This window comes from Molossus molossus, unplaced genomic scaffold, assembly GCF_014108415.1.
Source record: "Molossus molossus isolate mMolMol1 unplaced genomic scaffold, mMolMol1.p scaffold_m16_p_19, whole genome shotgun sequence".
NCBI classification, from domain to species: Eukaryota; Metazoa; Chordata; class Mammalia; order Chiroptera; family Molossidae; genus Molossus; species Molossus molossus.
In genome coordinates, this window is record NW_023425354.1 from 10846012 (window position 1) to 10859459 (window position 13448).

At 36.5% G+C, this 13448-nt stretch overlaps 1 protein-coding gene across 3 annotated transcripts in view; it reads right to left on the bottom strand.

Moving 5' to 3' along the window:
* Positions 1 to 13448, bottom strand: part of CEP112 (centrosomal protein 112) — a 341295-nt gene that overhangs the window by 308698 nt on the left and 19149 nt on the right. For all 3 annotated transcript variants that reach the window (XM_036269316.1, XM_036269315.1, XM_036269313.1), the window contains exon 5: positions 1452 to 1542. In XM_036269316.1, coding sequence (XP_036125209.1) covers positions 1452 to 1542 — 91 coding nt within the window. The remainder of the gene's footprint in view (positions 1 to 1451; positions 1543 to 13448) is intronic.

Here is a 13448-nt window from a genome sequence, read left to right on the forward strand (position 1 = left end):
TTGAAAAAAGTAAAATTCCATGCTTTTTTCCCCCTCCCACATATTTATTAAATTACACATTTATCAAACCAGATTCAAATTATAATTAACTGAGGACAGCCTAAGGTCTGTGACAAAAATGAACAATGATCTGAAGCACTAAAAATTTCGAAAGGTGAATCTGTGTAAAATAATAATGTATATTCTAAAGAACAGCCAAAAAATGTTATTTTGAAATTAAAATTTGTTGGTATAGCATTTTGTGCTTTTAGAAAACCTCATAACTAACAAATAAACCTATTTACCTATGGTCATTTAAATCATCTGAAGTGATGAAAAATATACTAAAATGTTCGTATTTTACTGAGTCTCCAAATATCTAAGGAACAAAATGTTGTTTGTTATATATTAAAATTCATTATTGCTTCTACTATGGGTCCCCTTTTTATTTTTATTTTCGTAAATAAGGACACCTAAAGAAAATGTACCTGCTCTGTTCATTTTGAGTAATAAAATCATTGATAATAAACCCACAAACATTTAAAATGTGCTCCCCCTTCTGTTAAAATAGTTTTGGAAGTTCCACACTATCACTGGAGAAAATGCAAGGAGTTATGTTTGGAGCAACATGTGCTAAAACAGTCATTCATCACTGTGATCTTCTTGGCACTAAAAGTCTTGTAACCTAAGACAAGCCACAGTTACACAATCGAGACCCTAGCAGGCAGGCACAGTCCTTCCCTTCACGAAGCTACCTGCAATGCTCATTGGCACCTTGCTCAAACCAAATCTATGTTAAGCAATTAGATGCAAGAGAGGTATTCATAGCTCAAGATATGAGGAGTTTACTTCATCAGAAAGGCAGTATCTCATATTTCACCACAAGTTAATCCCAATTTCCTAAGTTTATGACAATTCAGTGTCTCATTATTTGTATACATATGTTTAATAAAAGAGAAAAGTAAACAATAATAATAATAATAACTACAAAACAAAGCTTTTGCCCGGCCGGTGAGTGTCATCCCATGGACTGAGAAGTCCCCATTCGATTCTGGGTCAGGGCACATGCCCAGGTTTCAGGCTCCATCCCCAGTGGGGCCATTCAGGAGGCAATCGCTTAATGTCTCTCTCACATCAATATTTCAATCTCTCTCTCTCGTCTTCTCTCTCTAAAAAATCAATAAAAGCATACTAAAACAACAACAACCACAAAGCTTTCCAAAGTTAGTCTTCGATGTACAAGAAAAACGACAGACTGGTTAACACGATGCCTTGGAATCACTGAGAAAGCAGAAGGCGCAGTGTGGAGTATAGCAAAGAAACCATTTCTTTGACATCAGGGTGGTCACAAAACTTTCAGACTTTACTCACTGTTTCTAAGTAATCATTGGAACTTTGACAAAATGAAACTAAAAATTTGTGGAGTTATTTTAAAGCAACAAACAAACAAACAAAGTAGAATCTGATCTTACACAACTCTTTGGGTTAGTATTTTGTCCATCTTCTCCGTAGGTTGGGCTCATCGAACGTGATCCCCTTCGGAGCTTGGCAGTGTACTGTTCCCTACCAAGAGATCAGAATAGTAACAATCAGAATTGGGGGTATTTGGAGGACACAGGGGTTTTCAAATCTAGGATTACCAATATTTGGGGGGGGGGGGTAGAATGAGATGATTGTTTATATTAACAATGATGTTTCAGTAGCAAAGGAAAAAACTAAATAGTAACAACTTGTATTTCTCACATTTTACTTCATTTAGATTAAACTATAAATAAAATGTCAACTAAATGCCACATACTTGCTTACAAGCAAATGCTATTTTTAAGTGAGACTATAATAAACTACATGTATTTAAATTTTTCTCTTCCTTTCCCTTATCCTAAGTGTAGGAAGAGAAAAATAAATAAATAAAGCATATATTCTCAGAGAAAATAACTGTTTTAAAAGGTTATTAGCAAGTTTTGTTGGATTCATGTTCCACATCAAGATGAAGCCTTAAAATATATAAAACAACAAAACTTTTATGTAGCTGAAAGTTGGAATTACTTTGAAACCTTGTCAAAAAACACAGATAAATCAAAGTCTGTTCTTTAAAAATGCACCATGTCAATTCAGGTAAAATGTGATAAGTACGTCATGAGTAGGAAAACAGCGTAAGCTTTCAAATGAACTTGGGCAAAAAGACTTTTCTCCAGTGTAGAACACAATATAATACCATTCTCAATATTCTGCCCTAGCCTGGAGTCTCTCATACATTTTGATTCACATTGCTTCAATGAAAGTTTCATGACGACAAATATCTATTCTCTGAACAGCTGCTTTGATATATAGGAAATGGGAACCAACCATAACATAATGAAGCAAAGTCACTGACTTTCAACCACAAGCCACGTCAGGACTGCCTTTACAGTGAGCTGCACTGAGCACTCCCAAAAGATAAAACAGTAGCTCAAAAAGACATGATTACAATGAATGTGTTTTTTGGTAGTAACTTTAATAGAATAACATTTCTTCGACTAGTTACTAAATCATTTAGAATGTCTGGAAAAGCTATTTTAAAAAGAACTATTGATTTTTTTTATACTCCTACTCAATATCCAACATAGCCAAATAGTTAAAAAACAAATGAGAAAAGTAAATAAAGTAATATTTTGAGAACAATCTCATCAGCCAATGTGCTAAAGCTGATATAAGCATTTAAAACTCATTCTGTGGGAAGAGGCAACCTGATATATCATACTAAGCAGTGGCCTGTTCTTCTTTAAGAATAGATTAAACAATCATAAAAAGAGCTATACTTAAAAATTTAAAAATGCTTAAATATTAAAAGTAATTCTTCTCATAGAAATATTAATAAAAAAGAGGTCTGAAACATTTATCGGTTTATTACACAGGGCGCATACATAAAACAACACACCCTTTTAACTCACTTGTAGCTGTCCTCTGTACCAATCTACTTCTTCTCGTCACCATAAATTTTCAAAATAAGTTATTGGATTCATGTCCCAACCTGCCATATACTTTTCAATCACTGCAATCTGACTCCCACTCATCCTGAAAGCTCTGTAAGTCAAGTCACCAATGATCTCCTAGTTGCTCAAGCAAATGAGCCATAAATGTCCTTACCTCCCTAGCTGATCTCACCAAAACATTAGGGACAGTGTTTTAAAGCTGCCAAATTCATCGGCTCCATAAGAAATCTCCTTCACGGTAACCTGCACTAGCTTTCCTTTCTCTGTCCCTTCCACACATGCTAAAATCCCAGGGTTCTGTGTCTAATCTTATCTATTTCCCTTTTACATGCTTTCCCTAGACAATTCAATATTAGTTTTTCAGATAAGCAGCAGCTTTGATTACCAAATTCACATCTCAGCCCAAACTGCTCTCTTGGCCTCCAACCCCAATACAAATACAAGCTGAATACCGCCCATGCAACATGTCCATAACTAAATCATAGTATCGCCCTAGAACATGCTCCAGTGCAGGCCAAGCACAGCAGAGGCATCGCCGAAGCCAGCTCCAGGTGAAGGCGGCTGACCCAACCAAAGAGGGAGGTCAGTGTCACTGCTAAAATCTGGCTGGCACAAGAAACATAGGCCATTAATTAGGCATAGACATTTCATTTCTTGCCACCGAGACTGTCTCCAGCTGATAACGCAGTTAACTGAAACTCTAAGTAGGTACAAAGACAGCTCAACATCACAGAGATGGGGGCTGGAGGTCAAGGTGAACAGTGAGGCAGAGGGCAGAAGGCAAAGCTCAACCCTATAAGCCTTCTTCTGAAGGATAACAGGGGCTGCCTGCCTCGGACTAGTACGTCGTGGTGCTCATACAGACAGCCTACAGTCTGCACAGGGCACGGGATTACAGCCAGCTCGTGATGATGGTACTTGGGCCAGGTAGAAAAGAGGGACTGTGGCTCAATTAATCTCAGGGTGCCCAAACCAACACAGAGAGAAAAGCTTCAGCACATTACAAGACACCCTGACAAGCAAATACCTTTGTACTCCTCTTAAGGAGTAAAACTATAGGAAATATACATTTTTTCTTTCACTTTTTCCTAATGCTAAAATATTTCAACAGGAATCCAGAAACATTCTCTCAGCATCTCTGTTGATTCCAAATGTTAGAGAAACATAGACTTGTCCCTATAAAGATGAAGAGATAAGCAATGACATGTACAATGTTTGAAAGCCTAAAGACCCATCAGACATCCTCCTACAAAAGAAACTTAATACATTTTTAAAGGGAGAAGTTCTAAAATGTATTTTTAATCTGTGCTCTTCATGTGATTCAAGGGAACAGTCCAGATGTAAAAAGGAAATGAACCATCTGTGATCATAAAAATGTGCTTACAAATGAAAAACGTGATTACCAAATTTTAAAACCATAATGGAAGAAGAGGATCGCCAAGTAAATATAGCATTAAATCAAATCAGTGAATTAGAAAACTGCTTCAAGAAATATTCTAAGATCGCAAAGGAACAAATAAAGGGATACATATAATAAAATGAAAATGCAAGAGATAAGGGAGATAGATCCAAAATCACCAATACTGAAATAACGCAGATTCCACAAGGAGTAAACACAACAGAAACTTGGGAAATAAGAATGAAAGCTATAGTAGTGATAATGGCAGTTAAGACTGCATCAGAGAAGAGCCTCAGGAATAATTATGACAGCACTTGGAGCTAGAACAGGAATGCAGTGCATGACACTAGAGGTCTGCCAGGCTCTGGCTCCAGAAACAACTGGAAACAACAGGAAGTGTGACTGGAAAGAAGCAGGAGAGAACCAAAGCTCCTCAAAGTAGAGGAATAAGGTCAAATCCACGGAGAAACCAAAGGCAGGGGTGGAATTCCTGCTCCCGAGCTGAAACCAGTGCAGTGGGCACTGCTGAAAGCTAGGGCTCATACGAAGCTGTGTGTCACAGAACGGCCAAGAACACAAACAGCCTCCAAAACAAGGAATCAGGCTGGCTTCGTGTGAAAGGGGCAGAGAACTCGAAATGAAAAGAGGTATTTGAGTCACCAAATTACTACACGTGGGAAGCAAGCTGAGAAAACTACTCGGCTTAAAACAAATCATTTCTTATGGTTAAAGAAAGATAATTCAGAGGGAAAAGCCCAGAGCCATGAAGAGCACACCCAGGAAGCAGCAAAGCCCTAATCAAGAAACAGGCAACAGACTGGATGCCTGGCGAGACGTCAGAATGCTGCAGAATCGTCCTGCTACCGTCTCCCACTCTCAGTTTTTTGAATGGAAGTTCTCCAGTCCCCTCTCATCACTGTGTTGGCTGTGTGGGTAGATTGGGGGGGGGGGGGGGTAACTTACTCCTTTAGTTCACAGGTATTTAGATTGGAAGAAGCCACACCAAAAAAGCTTTGGCTATACCTGGATATAAATTTTATTAAGTTTATTCAACTATAACTTATTTACAATAAAATTTTACCCATTTAAAATGCAGAGTTTGATGAGTTTTGACAAATGTATAATACCGGTACAACTAACATAATAAAGAGACAGATTCCTTTTATTACATTCCAAAGTTCTCTTGAGGTCCTCTGGAATCAATCCCCTTCTGCAAACCCAGGTAACTTGATCTTGTAGAATCTCAAATATATGGTATCAAAGAGTATGTACGTTTTTGTCTGGCTTGTCTGAGGAAAATGTTTTTGAGACTCAGCCATGTTACTGCACATATCAAAACTTTATTTCATTTTATTGTTTGTAGTATTCCATTATATGAACGAACCATAATTTGCTTTTTCATTCATGTGCTAATGAACACACAGATTGTCTCCATATCTGGGCTATTATGAATACACCTTCTGTGAACATTCAAGTTCATATATGTATGTGGACATGCATTTTCATTTCTCTGGACTAAACACCGAGGAATAGAATTGTGGGTCATATGGTAAATTATCTTAAACTTGATACGAAACTGGCCTCAGTACCACCACCTCGGTACTTTCTGGTTTGGTCCCTTAGAAAATACAAGCAGGGAACAGACTGACAAACCTCAAAGGGAAGGGTCCGGGGGGAGCAGGGAGAAATAAACCAAAGAGCGTATATGCATAAATGCACAACCAATGGACACAGACAACACTGCGGTGAAGGTCAGGGGAGGAGGTTGGAGGGGGGTCAATGGGAGGATAAAAAGGAGGAACATTTGGCCCTGGCCAGTTTGGCTCAGCGGTTAGAGCATTGGCCTGCGGTCCCAAGAGACCCGGGTTCGGTTCCCGCTAAGGGCATGTACCTCGGTTGCAGTTTGTCCCTGGCCCTGGTTGGTCGGGCGGGTGGCAGCCACTCGATGTGTCCCTTTCACGTCGATGTTTCTCTCTCTCTCTCTCCCTCCCACTCTACCTGAACAAAAAAATGGAAAAAATGTCCTCGGGTGAGGATAAAGAAAATAAAAATAAAAAGGAGGAACATTTGTAATACTTTCAAAAATAAAGATAATTTTTTTAAAAAAGAAATTGGCAAACTGTTTTCCAGAGTGGCAGTGCCATTTTCTATTCCTATCGACACTGAAGACTTCCAGTTTCATCATATTGTAACCCTATTGGTCTTCTCAGTCTTCATGATTTTAGCCATTTTAATGGGTGTGTAGTGTATCACATAATGCTGTATAATTTGCATTTTCCCAGTAAAGAATTATGTTGACCATCTTTTCATGTGTGTATATTAGCTATTTATACATTTTTCTTGTATCAAGTGTCTGTAGTCTTTTGCACATTGAGTTATCTACCTCTTCTTGAGTTGTACGAGTTCTTCACATATTCTAAGTCCTTTGTCAGATAGATGTATTTAGAATGTTTTCTCCCATTCTGTGCCTTGCCAGGTAATTTTCCAAATGGTGTCTTTCAAAGAAAAGTGTTTAATTTTGATAGTGCAGTTTATAGTTTTTTCTTCATGTTTGTATAGCCTATTTTAGAAATCTTAGCCAAGGTCACAAAGATTTTTCTGTTTTCTTTGAGAAACTCTATAGTTCTTAGCAATTTCCAATTTCATTTAGGTCTATAACCCACTTCGTTTTTTTCCCATGTGGAGATCCAGTGGTTCCAACACAATTAGATGAAAATGCCTTCTTCCTTCCTTCACTTCCATTGCCATCTTTATGAAAAATCAATTTACCGTACACATAGCTGGAGACCCATTTCTAGAATTCAGATTCTTTTTCATGGATCTCTCTATCCATTCATCAACACTGCTCTCTTTGTTACTGCAGCCTTAAGTCTACAAATCAGGACTGTTATGACCTCTTTCTTTTCTTTTTTTATAATTGCTTTGTTTTTTCATGGCTAACTTAAACCATGCTAAGGAAGCTCCTTTCTATTCCTAATTTGCTGAGAGTTTTTATCATAGATGGCTGTGGCATTTTGTTAAATGGATGTTTGGGGGGGGGGCGTTCTGCATCTACTGAGATGATTATATGATTTTTCTTTCTTATTTATATAGTGAAATAAATTTCCAGTGCCAACCAACCTCTTATTCCTGGGATAGGTCCATCTATTCATAATATACTTTTTATATTTCCTGGATACGGTATGCTAATTATAAATTTTAAAATCTGTGTACATGAGGAAATATTGGTACATAGTTTTGTATTCTTTTAATGTTTTTGTCTACTTTTTGAAACAAAAAATACTGACTTAACAAAATGAATTGGGAAACATTCTCTCTTTCTCTATTTCTTGATGGGGAAAACCATGTAGGATGATATAACTGTCTTCTATAAATGCCTGATAGAATTAATCAAGAAAGCCATCTGAGCTTAGAGATTTCTTTGTAAAAAGGTGATTAATTACAAATTATTTGGTAATTTTTTGGTACAGATAGGGCAACTTAGATTTCCCATTTTCCCTTGAGTCAGTATTGATTTTTGTGTCTTTCAAGAAATATGTCTATTCATTAGAGTTTTCATTGGTATAGTCATTGGTAGTATTTTCTTATAGTCTTAATGCCTGCAGGATATGTGTGGAGCCTCCTCTTCCCTTCATTCCTGATACTGCTAGTTAGTGTTTTCTTTCTATTTATTTTCAGTTGTGGCAAAATACACCTAACATAAAATGTACCACCTGAACAGTTTGTATATACAGTTCAGTGGTTGCTAAGTACATTCACATTGTCGTGCAACCATCACCACCATCCATCTTCCCAAACTGAAATGCTGTACTCTTTTAACAATTAATTTCCCACTCCCCTCTGTCCCCAGCCCCTGGCAACCACATTCCACTTTCTATGACTCTGACTACTCTAGGTACCTCATATAAATGCAGTAATACAGTATTTGTCTTTTTGTGACTGGCTTATTTCGGTTAGCATAATATATTCAAGGTTCATTCATATTGTAACGTGTCAGAATCTCCTCCCTTTTTAAGGCTCAATAATATTCCATTGTATATATACCACCACATTTTGTTTATCCCTTCATCCACTGATGAACGTTCGGGATGATTCCGTCTTTTGGCTATTGCGAATATGATGTTATGAACATGGGTGTACACATATCTGTTCACGTCTCTGTTCTCAATTCTTTTGGATACATACCCGTATAAGATTGCTGGATCATGTGATAATTCTATTTTTTATTTTTTTTAGGAACTGCCATACCATTTTCCACAGTAACTATACCATTTTACATTCCCTACAACAATGCATGTGGGTTCCAATTTCTCCACATTGCTGCCAACACTTATTTTCTGTTGTTTTCTTAATAGTTACCATCCTAACAGATGGTGTCCCATTATGGTTTTGATTTGCATTGCCATAGTATAAGTAATGTTTATTAGCATCTTTTCATGTAGCTGTTGACTATCTGTATATCTTCTTTGGATAAATGTCTATTCAAGTCCTTCGTCCATTTTTCAACTTGGGTTGTTTGTTTTGTTGTTGAGCTGTAAGGTTCTTTATATATTCAAGATGTCAACCCTTTTTCAGATATATGACTTGCAAATATTTTCTCCCATTCCATGGTTTGCCTTTTCACTCTGTTGATTGTGTCCTTCAGTGAACAAAAGTTTTTAATTCTGATGTGGTCCACTTTATTTTTTTCTTTTGTTGTCTGTACTTTTGATGTCATATCCAATAAATCATTGCCAAGTGCACTGTCATAAAGCATCTCCCCTACATTTTCAAGCTTTACACTTAAGATTTGTGTCTTGATGTACACATTATACATTGATTTTAAAAGTTTACCATAAAACAAATAAACTACAGCTACATGAATTAACTTAGATGAATCTGAAATATATGAGAGAAAGAGGTGTCAAAATAATACATATATCTATATATATGGTATGATTCCACTTATATGTTTTTTATAATTAACATAAAAGACAGTGGCGCGCTCAGGAGAAGGGAAGTGGAGATAATAGGGAAAGGACACCAACAGTCTCCTGGAGCGTTACAATAAGCGATTTCTTGGCGAGGTTACAAGGCAAGGGATGTTTATAATTGTTCTTTAAACTGTACCTGTGCATTTTCATACACATTTTATAGGTGTGCTATTCATTGGTGTAAAACACTTTAAGAGTACTACAACTACTGCATTAGAAATGGCCAGAACAGCCCAGCTGGTGTGGCTCAGTGGTTGAGTGTTGACCCTGCACCAAGAAGTTGCCGATTCCCAGTCGGGGCACATGCCCAGGTTGTGGGCCAAATCCCCAATGGGGGGCATGCAGGAGACGGCCAATCGATGTTCTCTCTCATCAATGTTTCTCTCTCTCTCTCCCTCTCACTTCCTCCCTCTCTCTAAAACCAATTTAAAATTTTTTTTCAAATGACCAGAACATTAAAATGAGAACTCACTTTAGATTCATCACTACATTCATCTGAGCAGAAGGTAATACTGTTCTAAGCCTTCTGCAGAACGGTCTCCTCACGGTATTGGTAAACATGAATGAAAAATGAAAATAACAACAAATATAATGCAGGTAAGTATCAAACAACACTGAAAAGAAGAAAATGAAAGTAATTTCCAACGATCCACAACATATTTATTTTAATTTTTCAAAGGAAACTTTATTAAGAATAAAAAGAAAACAAAACTAAATTTTTAAAAATTAGCAGTTTGACAAAAACTAAAAAATGACCAGATTCATAAACATTTTAAAACTTCATATTTTCCCCATTTCCTCCTTTAAAATAATACATTTGATTATAAAAATTAAAAATAGAAACACATTTATTTTATTTATTTATTTATTTATTTATTTATTTATCTATCTATTTTTATCCTCACCCAAGGACATTTTTATTGAGGACATTCTTGCATTTATCCTCAGATAGAGCGGGAGGGAGAGAGGAAGGAAGAGAAAGAGAGAAACATTGACGTGAGAGATACATCTACCGGCTGCCACCCACACGACCCCAACCGGGGCCAGGGACAAACTGCAACCGAGGTATGTGCCCATAGCAGGAACCGAACCCAGGACTCTCTGGTCCGCAGGCCAACACTCCAACCACTGAGCCAAACCGGCCAGGGTAAAAAATAAAAACACCTTTAAAAGTCACACACTTAATACATTTATTAATGTATCTCTGGTTTAACAGTATAATGATCAGAAAGCATTTTAACTTCCTTAAAACTAAGTTTTACAATACACATATGAGCCGTCACCCTCTTTTGTTTATTAAAAAGACAATCAAAACTGTTCCATATTATGATCTCACAAAAAGAAACTTGCTTGTGAATTAAAAATATGCTTTTACAAAAACCCACTCATTAAAAACATTTTTTTAAAGAAAAAATTGACTGCCCTGGCCAGTTTGGCTCAGCGGATGGAGCATTGGCCCACGGACCAAAGAGTCACAGGTTCCGGTCAAAGGCACGTATCTCGATTGCAGTTCGGTCCCTGGCCCTGGTTGGGTCGTGCAGGAGGCAGCCAGTCAGTGTGTCTCTCTCGTCGATATTTCTCTCTCTCTCTCTCTCTCTCTCTTTTTCACTCTCCCCCCCTCCCTCTCTCCCTCTCTATCTGAAGATAAATGAAAACAGTATCATCAGTTAAGGATTAAAAAAGAAAAAGAAAAAGAAAAAAGTGACTATGTTTGTCAAAAATCTGACTCACTAGGGAAAAAAAAGAAAGCCTAAAAGAAATGCAAGACCATTATTTTCAAACCTATTCCATCTCAGTTATAATTTGTTACCACTTGCCCTTGCCTTGGTAAATATCTAAGAATGATACTTAATTAGCATTTAATGTTGAAAATTAATGAGTAGTTAAGTGGTTTTATGAGTGTGTGAAAGTTTCGTTCTATTGATACTCTAAGAAACAGTTTTCATTCCTCATTTATGTAGCAGTCTTATTTCTAGAGCTCAAGGTTAAGTATCTAATAAGTGTCCCTTGTGTCAAAAATATCAAATTCCATAAAATGTTCTACCTAAGAAAAATGAAAATTATTATTATTTTAATTAATATAAGATAAATGATTAATTTTTCTTCCTTTTGAAAAGACTGGTTAGGGACAGCTCCTCTGAAACCTGAGATGGACCAATAGAGGAGCAAACAGAAGCTGATCACGGCTGATCAGCATGGAAAGGGAGATACCCATGAAATGCACGTAAGCACAGACTGAAGGTCTCCCTGGGCACCAAAACCCAGCTCCTAGTCTACTACCATTCCACTTCACCCCCAGCCAGCAGCTCATCTAGTAGGTCAGGTTTTACAACAGCCCAGCAGAAGACCCAGGTCTAGAATTCCAAGCCCAGCAAGGGAGCCACTAATCACCAGTGGCTATTTAAATTAATTAAAATTTAAAGAGGTCAAAGAAGTAAGGGGGTTAAATATATGGTGACAGAAAGAGACTTGACTTTAGGTGGTGAACACAATGCAATATACAGATGATGCATCATAGAATTGTACTTTTGAAAGCTATATAATCAATTTCACCCCAATAAATTTAATAAAATAAATAAATAAAAATAACTTCCTCAGCCACACCAGCCACATTTCAAGTGTTCAAGATTTATCTGTGAATAATGGCAACTATATTAGATGGCACAGCTACAGAATATTTCCACCTCCGCAGAAAGTTCTGCTGCTATGGAATATCTTTGCCCAAACAATAGGGATATTCTTAAGTAAAATAAGTGCACTTTTTGTGAATGATATTTAAGGATGTTTTACCATGTCTGTGTAATGCTAACCATACTTATCAATGCCGATGGGCATAAATAATCCCTAGAAGAAAAGGTATTGCTTGGCTCACCCGTAAATTCATCCAACAACCTATAAGCAGTAGCTATTTATAGTATTAGTATCATTTACATATAAAAATGGAGTTTAACAAGGTAAAAGGATCCTATTTATAGTTTTTTTAAATCAATACTCTTATTTTATTTTTAAAATACATTTTTCTTTATTTTATTTTATTTATTTATTTATTTTTAGAGACAGAGGAAAAGAGAGGGAGAGAGAGATAGAAATAATGATGAGAAAGAAAATCTATTGCCTGCCTCCTGCACGCCTCCAACTAGGGATCCGCCCGCAACTTGGGCATGTGCGCTGACCAGGAATCGAACCACGACCTCTTAGTCCATTGGATGACACTCAGCCACTGAGCCACACCAGCTGGGCTAAATCAATATTTTTAAAGTCAAAAATGTCTTTTCTCATAAATCAACATAATCACAAGTACATTTTCATTATACTTGGGCACCATCTGCTGGCCATGTTATAAAACTGCACAAGAAATGAAATACTATCTATATGGGGGGACATTTTTAAAGGACAGTCCCAGCTTTTCGCCACAATGCATTCCTGGAAAACCACATCATTGTAAAGCAAATCATATTTTCCATAAGGGCAGGACCGTAATTAGATTCTTCATTCCAAACTAAAACCTGGTATCAAATAACCCCTAAAAAGATCTCATTAAAGCAAAATGCAAAAATTATAGTCCTCTATAATCATTTAAAATAGGATAATTACTCTCAAGTCCTTTCTTATAGCTATGAAAATATTTATTATTTAGAGGATAAAAATTAAAATATAATATTTTAATTTATATAAAGTTAACCTAAATCTAATATGATAAAAGTAATATACAATAAATAATTGTTTCCACACTCCTAGAATTTTTATGTGGATAGTAGCACTTTATAAAATGGCACCTAAAGAAATCCAAACCAATGCCTTCTTTTTCATCAATAAAGTCCTCTATACTGAGCAGAATTAATGTGTTTCTCCACTGCAAAGCAGTGTTTAAAGTTCGAGGCTGGTTCAAGTTGACTCCTCTTTACCCTCTCCTCATTCATAAGTCTCAATCAAAGTTTCAAGTAAAGATAATAAGTGGTGTTAAATAATTCTTTTTCACTTTTTCCTATCCCACAACCTAAATGAACTGTGGTGATAAGCTATCATATTTCAATAAAAAGGCATAGAAATAATTACAAACCATTAAAAAGATACTTCAAAACATTGTTCACAAAATTATAAGACAAGAATACAACCTATTATCTT